This window comes from Lepisosteus oculatus, chromosome 2 (assembly GCF_040954835.1).
Source record: "Lepisosteus oculatus isolate fLepOcu1 chromosome 2, fLepOcu1.hap2, whole genome shotgun sequence".
Lineage (NCBI taxonomy): Eukaryota > Metazoa > Chordata > Actinopteri > Semionotiformes > Lepisosteidae > Lepisosteus > Lepisosteus oculatus.
This window is the reverse complement of record NC_090697.1, coordinates 67,955,356-67,969,252: the sequence shown is the minus strand read 5'-3', so window position 1 is coordinate 67,969,252 and position 13,897 is coordinate 67,955,356. Positions and strand designations below refer to the sequence as shown.

The 13,897-nt window shown below is 36.5% G+C and overlaps 1 protein-coding gene across 2 annotated transcripts in view; it reads left to right on the top strand.

Moving 5' to 3' along the window:
• The window catches only part of ppp3ccb (protein phosphatase 3, catalytic subunit, gamma isozyme, b), a 78,808-nt gene that overhangs the window by 59,626 nt on the left and 5,285 nt on the right, over positions 1-13,897 (top strand). Inside the window, exons 11-13 of one of the 2 annotated variants that reach the window (XM_006625562.3) lie at positions 1,821-1,905; positions 4,328-4,425; positions 9,011-9,037. In XM_006625562.3, coding sequence (XP_006625625.1) covers positions 1,821-1,905; positions 4,328-4,425; positions 9,011-9,037 — 210 coding nt within the window. The remainder of the gene's footprint in view (positions 1-1,820; positions 1,906-4,327; positions 4,426-9,010; positions 9,038-13,897) is intronic. The other variant, XM_015363516.2, reaches the window with a different exon arrangement.

Sequence of the window (13,897 nt, the reverse complement as noted above, 5' to 3'; positions counted from 1 at the left end):
CATGAAATAAACCTTAACTTGTTCCTTTGCAGCCTACGCATACTGGCGCAGCTATCCACTTGCCCTTATTCTGCAGATGTGTCGTGTGAGACCACTATATTTAGGAATTACTGAGTATGTACTGTAAGATGTGTCTTGATCAGTAGCAATAGAAGAATAATTTAATGCTAAAAGTCCTCCATTGAAAAGTATAAAATCCTCAGCATACTGTTTCCATTTATTTTCTGAGAATTGCTATCCTATGTGAGGTTGTAAACAAAAACAAAAAAGGTTATTTTTGAAAAAGTGTGCTAACATGAATTTGAAAATTCCATTCCAAGAATGTCCCACATAATGTGCTTCATCATGTAACATAGAGCTTGTATAAATTTGTGCTGCAAGCTGAGATGACACTGTAGAATGGGTGCACACAGTGTACCACAATCCAGTGGATTTTAATATGGGATTTCAGTTTATAAAGATTTCTGTTGAGTTTATTTTTACATGATGTGTGCCTTGTGATGTAAATGCAAAGTCTGGAGTTAGAGTACAGGTCATATAATAACTTACAAGGTATAAAACTGTTATATGCAGCATTTCTAATAGTGTGTGATTTCATATTTGTTTTTCTGCCTAAGGTGTCACTAAGGTGTTCTAAAGTCATATCCATCTTGTTTATATTTATGTTTCATACTCCCAGTCCCTAATTAGGAAAAATATCAAATACAAAGAGGCCATCTGTGCAGTTAACACCACAAAGTATCAGAAATTTTCTTGAATGATCAATAATCTTTCTGCATCCACAACATACTTTCTCTGTGGGTTTTCATGTCTTGGAGGCTATGTTACAAGAAGGCCCTCCCTTTCTTGGAAATGATTTGCTTTTCATTTTAATATCAGTGTTCTTACGCTGATTTCTGTGGTTTGACATAGTCTTTCGAGTTGACTTTGTCAGAACCTTGTGCTCCTATAAGATCTCTGAAGCCATTTTTTTGTAGACATGTTTTGGACCCTTTAAATTAAATCAGATTTTTAGTTCTTTTGACTCTCCATATGTGGTTGTTACACTGTTATACTGCAGTTGCATGACATTAGATGGAATGTGAAATCTACTTTACTGATTATTTTAATATACGAATACTGATTTGTGGATCATCCTTATTTCATTTTATTTCCTTTCTATGTTTTTTTTTTTGGTATTGTTGCTTCTCATTCTAACTCAGGTGATGCATCTTGGCAGCTTAAGTGTGTGATTCCCAGAATCACTATATTTTAGGGATACAAATGTACAGAAATGTACAGTGTATTGAGAGAAAGTTTAAAATTAGGAATAATGGAGAAAACTGATACACATTTTTAAGAACTGTGTGGTGCAGTTGTTTGGTACACATTGTGCTAACAGTGCAGTGTTAAATATTTATTTATCCTCAATTTAACATGGCGCCAGTAGAGTTGTGTTGAAAAGCAGAAAGAATACTGTTTCGGCTGTTGAACCTTATTCAGGTGTGTGGGAGAAAGTGGACAGTAGCGCTGATAGAAAGCATATAAGAAGAAAGGACTGAGCAGCTGATGGCATACAGCAGGTGAAAAACTATGTCCAAACAAATGAAAATCAGTGTGAGAACTGTGAAAGATGAAATTGGTAAATGAATGGTGAGGTTCTAAAAAGATACAAGTCTATCCCCGAGACCTGGATGGGGATGGATGGGGAACTAGGAGCTCAGAGAGATCTTTAGTCTTCACTGCTCTGATGTATTCCCTACCTCCATCCATCATGTAAAGGCTCTGAAAAAATAGCCTCAGTGAACACTATAAAATGTGTTTTTATTTCTCTGTGACAGGTGGCACCCCAGCAGTTCGTAAGGAGGTCATCAGGAACAAAATCCGAGCCATTGGCAAAATGGCCAGAGTCTTCTCTGTTCTCAGGTATGGAATACATTTTGTATTTTATGCCGTGGTTTCAAGAGGAAATAAAATGCACATATCCTAATTAGTAACGCATGCAACCAGTGGCAGAAATCGAAATGTAGTAGTCCCAGTATGAATTCAATGCAGCGTTGTTCGAGACGGTATGCTTCTGAGGAACTGGGGGGACCAACTGCAACAAGGAAGGCATTATAAAGAACAGAACTGATTCTGATTTAACTTTTAACAGAATGCTACCCAAACCAACATTTTTAAAAAGGAATGTACAGTTACAAAGTAATGGCTTTTTATTTAATTTATTTTAAGAATGCTGTGTACAATTATGTTATTGTTCAATAATTTGACAGCTCATGTAGAAGGAAGCTTGATTAGATTTTAATATTATGTTTAATATGTTATTATATCCAATATGTTTTGTTTAATTAAGATTGCTAAGACCAAATAGGTGGAAAATAGCTCTTCAACATATATAGAATCTGAAACTTAACTAGAATCTTAACTTGGCAATAAATGGATTGTCTTCTCTAACCTTTTATACTTACTTATCCTTTCAGGTATTTCAGTTTTTGTCCTTAAAAGGTTTTGAGGGACCGATCTTATGTTACATTATAAACAAAATTGTTGATTGTTTTCTTTCACACTGCCTGCCAGAAAAATACAAAATAATTAGTTTCATTGCATGTGTTCCCAAGCCCTGTTATGTGGTAGAACACTCACCATAGCACTCTGCAGTCTGAACCAATGTAAAATCAGAAAGGTATATTCATGTCCTGGGTGCAGGGAATTCCTGAGTGTCATGGTGATGTGAACTACACAATGTCTGCTCCAATGACTGAAACCTGTCAGGCTTGCATAGTCACTTCCGGTCAGGGCATCTGGTTGTCACTGATAAGGATCAAATTTGTCAGCAGCCTTTCCTCAGGGAGGAAGTAGAGAAATGCTGCCTGTGCTGACACTCTGAAAGGTCAGACAGCAGAGATATTTCTATCACTTAAAACCTCCATTTAATTGACCAGCAGAGATAAGCACAGCTCATGTTGAATAAACATTTCTCTGTCTGGAGGTAAAGGCTGTCAAAAGACATACTGTATAATCTGTCAAGGTATGATAATCACACTGGTTTTTGGTCTTGAAAATTAGAAAAAAATTACCAAAGAATTTGTCGAACTTTTTATTTTAGCATTTTCTTTTTGTAAATCCCCAAAATACTGCACCAAAGTGTTAATACTAATTGACAAAAAATTGGCATTGTCTGCAAAGCACCACAAAACGCAGTATAATCATGCAGAACCTAATTCCAGAAAAATCCAGAAAATTCTGGATTGTTGGTGAACCTTCCTAGAGATTCTAAAAGGTTGAGGCATAGGATGATTTGTGTTATTACCTCAAGACCTTAGCCAAAAACAATGAATTAATCCAAAGGTAGTGCAGGAGAGAAGAAGATTTCCAAGTATCCGAGTATCTCATTTTCCATAATTATGAAGTACAAGACTCAAAGTGCTCTTGCAAAGCTCTTTTGATCTAGAAAGAAATATCATTTTAAGAATAGAATACCCTTGAATTGCGTTGTGTTGTTAATGTTATATTTTGCTGATTTTTACTAATTTAAATAAGAATTATGTAATCACAGCTGCCCCTGTGGCCTGGAGAATGTGATGTACTCCAGCAGGTACAATCACAACCATTACCACCTTACCTCATCTTACACAGAGTGATCTGACATTTGCATATCTGTGTCCTATTTAGACCTGCTCTAGTTTTGCTTGTTTTGTTTGAGTTATTACTAAAATGTGTTTAAATGTACCGGTGGCTTCAATGGTGTTTTTTCTGACATGATGTGCGAGATGTGAGGCCACAGATTCAAGCACAGAGTCTGGAGTTCAGCACTCTCTGTTATCACACTAAGTAAAACTAAGAATGAAAAGCAAATGTTACAGTGTTCGTGAAGAAGCTGTATACATGGGTTTGAGTCAAATTTCATGATACAAATAAATATAAAAGGACATTTTCCTAAGTCCCTACATAATACCTTGCATTTGGAAGAAACTCTGCTGTGGATAACATTTTAGCATCATTTACTAATGATTGTGCTTGAAAAATCCTTCATTGTTGTCTTAGAATGTGTTAATACTGTATATTGTACACATCATAGTAAGACTTTACAACTACTGTTTTTTGCACTGTTTTGATTCACTTGTTTAAGTGACAGAGTTCAGTTTGTTTGACCACTCTGTTAAGCATGTGATATAAATGTAAATGTGTAATATTACATTCAAAGTGAAATGTTAACTTCTCAACCCCCGACGGATAAGTCTGCAAAAGTAATTAATTATAAGCAAAGGTAGGATTTCTCTATCTGGGCGCGTGGATTTTCATGGACCACAGTGGATGGCTGATATGTAGTGTCTTCTTGTTTGCACAGAGAGGAGAGTGAGAGTGTGCTGCAGCTCAAAGGGTTAACCCCAACTGGGACTCTACCCCTGGGAGTGCTGTCAGGGGGTCGACAGACCCTCCAGAGCGGTAAGTTAAATTATAAAAACCCCACAACCACCTTCCCAAAATCCTCTCCTTATGCTGCTGCTCTTGCTCTTGCAAGCTTACATACGCCAAGCTGTTTCCTGCTGTCAACCCCACCATACACCACAGAGCACTGCACCAGGTCTTGAGCATGGACTGCAGTTAGAGCATAGCAAGTTGTTTAGCATTTAGAAAAGTGATGCAGAGATTGCCATGGGCACACATAACTAAGCAGTGATAACTAGAATGTAAGATAGCCACACATAAAAAGTATCGTTTATAAGAAAGATTTTAAAACCAGGTAAAAGAGGTGCGGTCTGCCCTTACCAGATGTGGAGTAAGAATCTGAAGGATGATGTTTTTTTTTGCTGCCTTTGATAGGGCTTGAGAGATTATTTTTTTAAACAACCTGACCTATAACTCCGCCCTTAAGCTAGGTGTTGACCAGTTTGGATGACAAATACGTTAGTGGCCACGTTCTAATTCCATCAGCTCAGAGCCAGAATTAAAGATCAGGTCATTTTGACTTACAGTGCCTTGCAGAAGTATTCAGACCTTTAATTGTTACACAATCTCCTCCACACATTGAAAACAAAAAAAAACATATGAAAAGTCATAATTATATGAGCATTCAAACCCTCTGCTGAGACCATCCTAAATGAATATTCCAAGCAAAGATTAAACCTTGAAGACAGAGGAGATTTCAAAAGAACCCAAGGATAAAGTTGTATGAAAGCACAGATCAGGAGAAGAGCATAAAAAACATTCTCAGATTCTTAATATCTCTTTGAACATGCTAACGTTTAGTAGAAGAGGTGGTTAGACAAAATTGTAACTTTTTAGTCTAGAAGGGACTGGGAAACTGATGGGTATTTAAGTGGAACAATATATAGTAAAACCTCAATTTAACGGACATAGATATAACAGGTTTAGGATTATTTCCTAATGAATTTTTATTAATGAATCTGAATTCTTTTGCAGTTAACATGCTTCAGTTTTTGCTGAAGTTGTTTGAGCATTCTAGTTGCATTTAAAAAACGTGTAACTGCTTAAATGACATTAAAAGCAAACATAAAATTAGTCAAGTAATTTACCTGATGGTAATTTTCCAGGAATTTCAGTTAGTGTTTTAGTTTCCTGTATACGGTAAATGAAACCCATAAATGCAGTGAAGTGTTCTCATTTGCCCACTTTTCATCAATATAAACACGATGAGCTGAATTACAATGGCATTTTAGCAACCTCTCAGGCCTCCCAACTGGGAATGATGACGTTTTCAGCTGATGCATTTCCTAAGGTTACATTTTTGTAGTGTAACTGGGGCAACAGCATGAAAGACATGAGAGTCCCAGTGGGTATTAATACTAAAATTTTGCTAATCTTTTGCTGAAATGTCCACAGGTCAGGATAGGAAAGAATATTATCAGCATAATTTTATGGATAGCTTTTGGGAAGAATAGAAAAAAATACAAGCTTAACTTAAAGGACCATTCTTATTTATAGCCTTTTCACGTGCAGAATGTTGCCTGTAATTCTGAGCTTTTTTTGCGGTGATTACAAATTTCAAGGTTCATGCATCTGAAACTTGCAATAAAAAACTTTAACAAGACATCAGGTTTGTGAAGTCTTCTGATATGAAGAACTAATTTCTTCTGAATCATAGCAAAAGAAAGCATCAAACTGTTGAAGGTAGTGCATTAAACTTCTCTCTACATAACCAAAGTGCTCTGTTGTGTTTGTGTGTAATTGAGCTTGCTGCTTCCCACTGCATTTGAAAAACACATTTTGCATCTAGCTTATGGCATTTTACCTTTCTCTTATTTTGTTCCTTCACTACCTAAAAGTTTTTTTTTTCCCCATAAGGAAAACTTTTAGAAAATCTTGGACTGCATATTGTTGAAAGAGCTGTTTATTGCGATAAAGTACAACTCTTCCTTAAACGTTATGCCTTACTTGGAAGCCCAGCCACATCAGCTGATTCTGTGTAACAACCGTATTAAGCTTCATGTTAGTCTGTTAATGCCAACACTGTGAACAGAGGATTGTCAGATGAATATAAGCCAACAGCAAAGAAGTCAGTTGTTTGCATTTAAGTCAGTAGGGAAATCACTCTTCCTTGAAACATCTCTTAATATAATAATGTTTCCCAAAGTTTCCATTCTACTGGCCAGGAAGTATCCAATCTTTTGTTTTCGGGATAGGCTCCGGCTACCCTGATACCATAAAGGATGTATAAAGATGAGAAAGATTTCTCAAAAAAAGAGATATAGCATCAGGCGATACTGTACTGCATCACTGGAATTGTAGTTACAGCAATGCTTTTTCCCCTTCATTTCATTTTGAGGTCCCTATCACTTTCTTGTTAGTAAATGCCCAATTCTGGATTTCCCTTAATTAGACACCACACATTTCATTGTATATGTGTGGTGTTTGGCTATTTGGTGTTATAGTCTGAGGGAACACAAAGAGTATAGCTCTTTGCACATTTCTAACCAGTGGTTAAGGTAGCATGGTATTGTACCAGGAAACAATTATGAAAGAAATATTGGACAGTATGACATACTGACAAATATACTAATAAATATATTGAGAGCCTGGCTATATGCTGGTGCTTTTTAAACAACTGTACTGCTTAAACCTACTGGAGATTTTTCTTCTTAAACACTAACAATAAAATAGCTTTAACTTTTAAAATAACATGGAAAGGATGCTGGAGGTTGGGAGAAATTTGTTGTTAATGAAAACCTAAAACATATTACTTTAATTCCTCAGGAGAGGAAACCAATGTCAGAATCTGCACAGGCTTTGCAATAAAGCAGTAAGGGAAAAATGCCTTGTCTAATATGTGCTTTAGAAATTTTATTTTAATTAGCTGTAAAGGGATTATGTATTTCCTGAGGTGGGACGTAATCCCCTTTCATGTAATAAAAACTGCTGGAATTTGCAGTCATGAGTCAAGGTTTGCCTGTAAAACAGAGCCATATTTATTTGTTGGGTTTCTCAGTGATGCACTGAGATCTTAGATTCAGCCAAGCCTTAGAAAATGCCTTAGATATCAGCTGTACCCTGAGAAAATGCTTTTGAAACAAAATGCATGTAAAGAGTAAGAAATAACACTTCATGCAGTTTTGGCTTTTTACATAGTTTTAAAAACGCATACATTCTAACAATGGATTATCATCAGCACTGAAGGACATCAAGTTCCCCTCAGTAGCAGAGAAATGAAACATTGCCACATTACTAGTTCAACACTGCAGTTCAAATTAAATGGCCGTAGGAGTCTTGAAAATAACCTCAGGATGGAATAGCTAGCATGTAGTGTGCCATAGTTTGGTGTGAAAGCGCACAGCAGCACAGTGTGACGTTCATACACCCAGCTCCACAGCAGCACATTCACATCTACAGCAGTAAGTGCTCTCATATTTCCTATATGGAAATTAATTGTATTGATGAAAGGATTAAGATTGCCTATTTTCAGTCTTCTCCCCAATGACCTTGGATTACTGGTCAGGTTTCCATGGAAACCGTTGGCCATGGAGGCTGTTAAAAACACTTAGTCTTGGTTAGTGTTCCATTAGCTAGAATTGAAGTTCTTGCATGAGTATCTTGTAGCATTCACCCACAGAGATCTAGCAGTTCTTCAGTACAGAAAATACCATGGCTGCTTAACCGTTTCCCTTCTGAGATCATGTGACATGAAGCTGCAGTTTCTCTTTTGCATTTAGGAATATGATCATCCTGTATGTTAATAACTGCTTTTCAGTATCTCATGTGTTCAAACACTTGCAAAGATTAATATTGGTAGACTTTATCCTTAAATAATTCATAGGAACATGCACTTAATTAGCAAGCACTGAAAAATATGGCTTATAAAAACATTTTTTACCCTTTAATACCTATCAAGTAAGCATGTATGACATACTCAGTGCCAATACTTAATGCCCTGAATTTTAGGTAATACTGGTACGGTGTGAACTACATATAGCAGTAAATACGTACAGTACATCTGATTCTGCAAGATGGCCTTTATAGTGCATAACGCAGTTTCAAGGTGTTTTTTCATTTGCCTTTTTTTCCAGCTAATCCGGCTGGCAGCATTGCACATATCACAATTCAACGATGACTATAAATCCGCTGTTTCTATGGTCTTGCTAGTAGCATTCAAATGAATGATAAATGATAAAGGCTAGGAATTGACAAGGATGAGGGGAATCGGAGCCAAGACGAGGAGAATCCATGGGAAGCCAGGGCTGTTGTAAGAGTGAAAGGCTGATAGCTTGTTTTTGATTAGATGGCATCCAGAGCTGAGGGGGTGGTATTTTGGCGTGCTTTACAGATGGAAGACACGGGGAGGTCTCATGAACAGAGGCGAGGAAAAGTGGGCTTTTTTATGCTGCATCTCACTTTATGCCTTTTTTCAACTAACTTGACTTGACTTTATCTAACCCCTCGCTTTCATTTTCAAAAGGAATGTTGTTGGGGGGGGGGGTTGATGGATGTGCGGGTGGGATCTCTGGATGCATTGATAACTTAACTCACTCTTTTTCATTCATTTTTGGCATGGCACTACTACTCACACTTTACACAGCCACCGTAGAAGCTGAGGAGGCACGAGGTACGCAAGTGGAACCTTCTCAGTGTTTTGTGTTGTATACCCCTGATGCGTCCAATGCGTGGTCTGTTGTCTCTGTATATATCTTTTTGCTTTTATGTTACTTTTTATTTTTGGGACATTGCTTTAATATGGTACCATGTGGAAAATGGATACTCTTGCACCACCAGGGACTGCGATCTGAATGGAGTTCAAACCAACCACGTAGCAAGATGGAACTGAGAAGTCAGATGATGCTTATTTTTACATTTTTCCCTAGCTTGTTTTATAAGCATCATGTACATGTCAGCAGGGGAAGGAGGATAGGAATCCCTGGCTTTGTATTTCTAGGTGATGGTAACATTAATGAAAGCAGTTGTTCTCCTGGTCCTCAAGAGTGTTAAATTCTTCTTGTTTTCATTCCTAAAATCCTAAAATTAGTTTCTAGTGTTTCCACTTTTCACTTTACATGTGAGACCTGAGAAGCAAAGTTTTGAAGTGTCAAGGATTTAACTTGCTGGTTTCAGACATGTCTTTTATCCGTTGAGGCTGATTTGCTCTGAGACCTACAGTATTTTGTAAAAACCTTAATGGAATCTAAACATATCCCGTTTTTCCTTTTTTTAATTCTTCATATTTGTTTTATTCCATAGTAGTATACTGAAAACCTGAAACTGTGATAGATAGATGATAGATATTTGTTTCTATAGAAGTATTTGTTAGGTGTTTTGTTAGGACAAAATGAAAAAGGCTCAGCCGTGTAAGAAATGGTTCATAACATCACCTCACTATGGGAAAAACCCCAGAAGCAGAGGTTAACACTGTGATATTGCAATTTTCTCTGGTGTTTTTGGAAGAATATCCTTAGCTTTCAGTTTTTCTTTAAAATGGAGCTTATTTACTGTTTAAAGATTTAGTTTGTATAAATTCTAATCTTAAAATGGAAAAATTCCAAATCCCCAATGTTGTTTCACCTAGGTTTGAGTTCTGCAACAGGTTTGCTTGAGATCATCTTGAGTTTTGAATCCCAAAGTTTCTATTCTAATGTAGATTCAGTTCTCATTTACAGTTAATATGGATTTAACTATAATAAAAGACTAGGGTGCAGCTAGTTTTACAGGTCCAAGATTTCATAGATATCAAGTTGATGTTTGTCGAACAATCATAAAGCTGTCCTATCCCAGGTACCACCAACTGTACAGGTCACTGAAATTTGATGGCAAAATAGTGAAACCATGGATTGTTTAAACTGACAACATGATCAATTGTTCAGCTCACTAAAAATAGCATTGTCTTCCCAGGAAACTAAAATAAAGACTTTTTCCAGAAGAAGCACAACAAAGGCATGGTATAATAAATGTACATCTTTGTCACATTTACAGTCATCGCCAGCTGGCCAAAATCTGTTGATTTAACTGAACATGCACACAAGATTTTTATTTATTTTTTAGTTTTATTCATAGGTCAAAGGAGTTTTTTTGTACAAGACATCCACTTGTGATCTTGTTGGTATATTATTTTACTCTTCCTTATTTCTCAATGCCATTTTTCGAATCTCATTTGTGACATTGCTTGTTACTTAACTCACTATGTTTAATGATTGTGAAAAGTAACACTTGAGTAACGCCTGAGACTGCTGTACCCTTTCTGCATGAGGCACAAACCGTTGTTTGCAAAAAAAGGCCCCAGTAGCTATTCAAAGTGCATGTCAGAAACAAGCATGGGTATCAGAACTTAAGCTTGCTGTTAATAATGGCTGCAAATCAGTGTCATTACCTTAAGCATCTTTCATCAGTGCCTGGAAGACTGCAAGACTCCTGGTTGTGCAAGAATAAACACTTTTCGTTATATGATGCCTGAAATTACCTCTCCATATAAGTGATGTCTGACTAAAGGAAAAAGCTTATGGTGTTTTTTATTTGATGTGTGTATTGTTTGTTTATTTTATTACTATTTTTAATGTTAAAAAGTACCTGACTGCCTGTTTTTACATACAGTATACTGTATGTTGTGCACTACCCAGTTTGTTAACCACTCAACAGAGGCACAAGAGAAGTATATGGTTCATATATAAGCTATGATGTTTAGTTGACTGGTATTGGTGCTCTTATGGCTTTACCACCAACCAGTCATGGCTGGGCACGTTTGAAATCAACCAGTTTCTTCGATCTGTGTTGCTGCAGCCATCCTACTGTGACAGTTGTGACCTAAAAATTGTGTCATTGACTAATGAATCTGATCTTAGTTCAGAAGAGAAAAAAAAACTGTTACAGAGTCAATGAGGTGAGCATTTTAGTTTCATTCAAAGGAAGATTGAAGGCAGCTTTATTAAATAAATAAATTCTACATCACACAGAAAAGTGTGGCCACAGCAGAAAGGTGTTATGCTAAACTGTTGCAGTTGCCCAGACTGTCATCAAGAAAGAGTCAGAGACTGGTTGGCTGTGGACCCACACTGTAATGTGGTGAAGGCTCTAGGATAAGGTGGCATAGCTAAGTGAGAAAGCATTTGTTCCATCTGGCTCTTCTCTGCTTCCTCCGCACACAAATATTTCAATCTCTAGTACTATCGGTGTAACACCTCCTGTGAGTCACAAACACGAGTAGAGCAATCATTCAGGAAAAAAAGCTGAGAAATGAAAAGGCTTTATCAAGCAATTGTTGCCTGGCACCGATTTTGCTCAGTGAATTATTTGGGGTGAATTATTCTTTATATTCTTTATAGTCATGGTTTTAACTAGCTTCCAAGATCTAGTTTTATGTATCCAGTCTCATTATAATCCTGCCTGGTTTTGGAAAATTAATTTAAAAATTTGATTTTTTATGAAACAAGAATAAGTGCCATCCCTAAAGTGGAATGAGAGTATTCCTTAGAGGAATTAACTGCCTGCTAAACAATGATCAAAACAGATGAACTGAATACATTATAGGGAGAAATTGCTACATGCAATGCAAAAACAACCTTTTTTACTTTAAATAAGCACATCTTAAGGTTTTCTGGCAGCAGGTACTTTTTTAGAATGTTTGTGCGCTTGTCTCGTTTTTGTGTATCCAAACGTATTGTGTTGTTGCTTTCTTGTTCCTTCTGTATCAAAATATTGTGGTACTAACAATGTAAATAGAAGAAGTGAAGCATAAGGCTGTGCGTGCTTTTTATTCCCAGATGAAACCCAAAATGCATCAAAATCTTGCTGTCTTTTTGTATTCTTTTTAGACAAAGCAAAAAGCCTTTCCAACATTAAAAAAATAAAAATAAAAATACAAATAACTAAATACATAGAAAATTCCTACCCTGGCTGATTTAATGGGAGTGAAGTCCCAGAAGCATGGTTAGTACTGTATGTGCATATTTCAGTATGGGAACAATAAGTGCCTAGAGCTTCATTATCTTCGTTTACAGTATATAATGTAACTGAGCTGTCTGTCTTTATGTTCTGTGCTAACCTCCGTACAATAGTTTTGTTCAGTCACTATTCCAGATGATATCACAAGATTAGGAATTGTTTTGAATGGAACGTGATTTCCCTTCCTAGATTTGTACACAAAGCCATTACAGTGCCATCCTTCTTGTAAATGATGGCGGCCTCTCCAGTCCATGTTAATTCACTCTTGTGTGGAGACTTTCTTTAGGGATCAACCAGATGTGAGTGTTGATTACGTCTGCAATACACAAGAGTTGTTCTGGTACCTTTTCTGTTTTGAATAAGTTCTTTACGCAACTTGTCAATTAATTACTTTGTGCAATGAATTAAGTTGAATTGTATTAAGCTACTGAGTAAGTGAAATGAGAGCTATTCTTTCCGTGAAGAATGGAGTAACGTGCCATTGGATTAGAAAAGAAGTCTTAAGTAGTCCAGTGTTTTGAAAACAAAATTAGTAAAAGACAGCCTGAGTATATGTATGATTCTGGTGTTTCACACCAGGAAAAAAAATAGCAAACCTGCCCACAAAATAAGAATTTGAGATATATTTACCAGTGAACGAATTTAAACAAAAAACACCTTCTACACCTTGTTCATGTAACTTTTGGCTTTTTTTTGAGGGAGTGGAAGCACGTTCCAGCTTTGTTTTTTAATACTAACACATGTGAAGCTAAATTCTAAGGAATCAATACCATGGGATATCTAACTGTCTGTCTGTGTTGTGCATTGTTAAACCATTTAACTGTGTATGTGCTAACACTGAGTCTACAGTGACACGTACAGATAAAACACTCACAAGGAAGTTTAATTTCATGTATAACTCCTAAGAGCATACAGTATATAGCTCTGTGCTGAAAGACTGTATAGAAAGACTTAGTTGGGTAGTGTAATTGCCTTTGAAGAATAAAAATGGAGTTCTTAGATTATAAAAAGCGAGATAAAACATTAGGATTATATATAAGCTTTTCTATCTTTAGAACAACTTTCAGGTTTTCAACAAGTTCACCAATTCAACAAGTAATTTGGTCTAGTCCAGTCCCTATTAAAAATCCCCAAATAAAAAAATAAGAGTTTTGCAAGATTTGACTGACTCAGCACAAAATATTGAAGCCCAGACACACAGAGTTACACAAAGAATTTATCATGGTACCTGCTGATTTCAACTAGCATTATAAAGGAATAGTCATCCGCTGCATGATTGTATAAGGAATACCTACAGTCAGAAGGTCCAGGGGTAGATTTCTTGTCTAGAAATCTTAAGTCTCCTAAACTTGTTTTGCTCCCCAGAAACTGATTAGATCATTGATCTCTTTTCCTAGAATGGTATATTGAAGTGAGTACTTCATCCTAGCGGGTGGTTAAAAATACATTTTCAGAAACAAATTTAAAATGTTAAGTGTTCCAAGCCCTACATAAGTTGTACCCTTAGCTTAGAGGTGATCAGAGACATCTCCCAAACAGC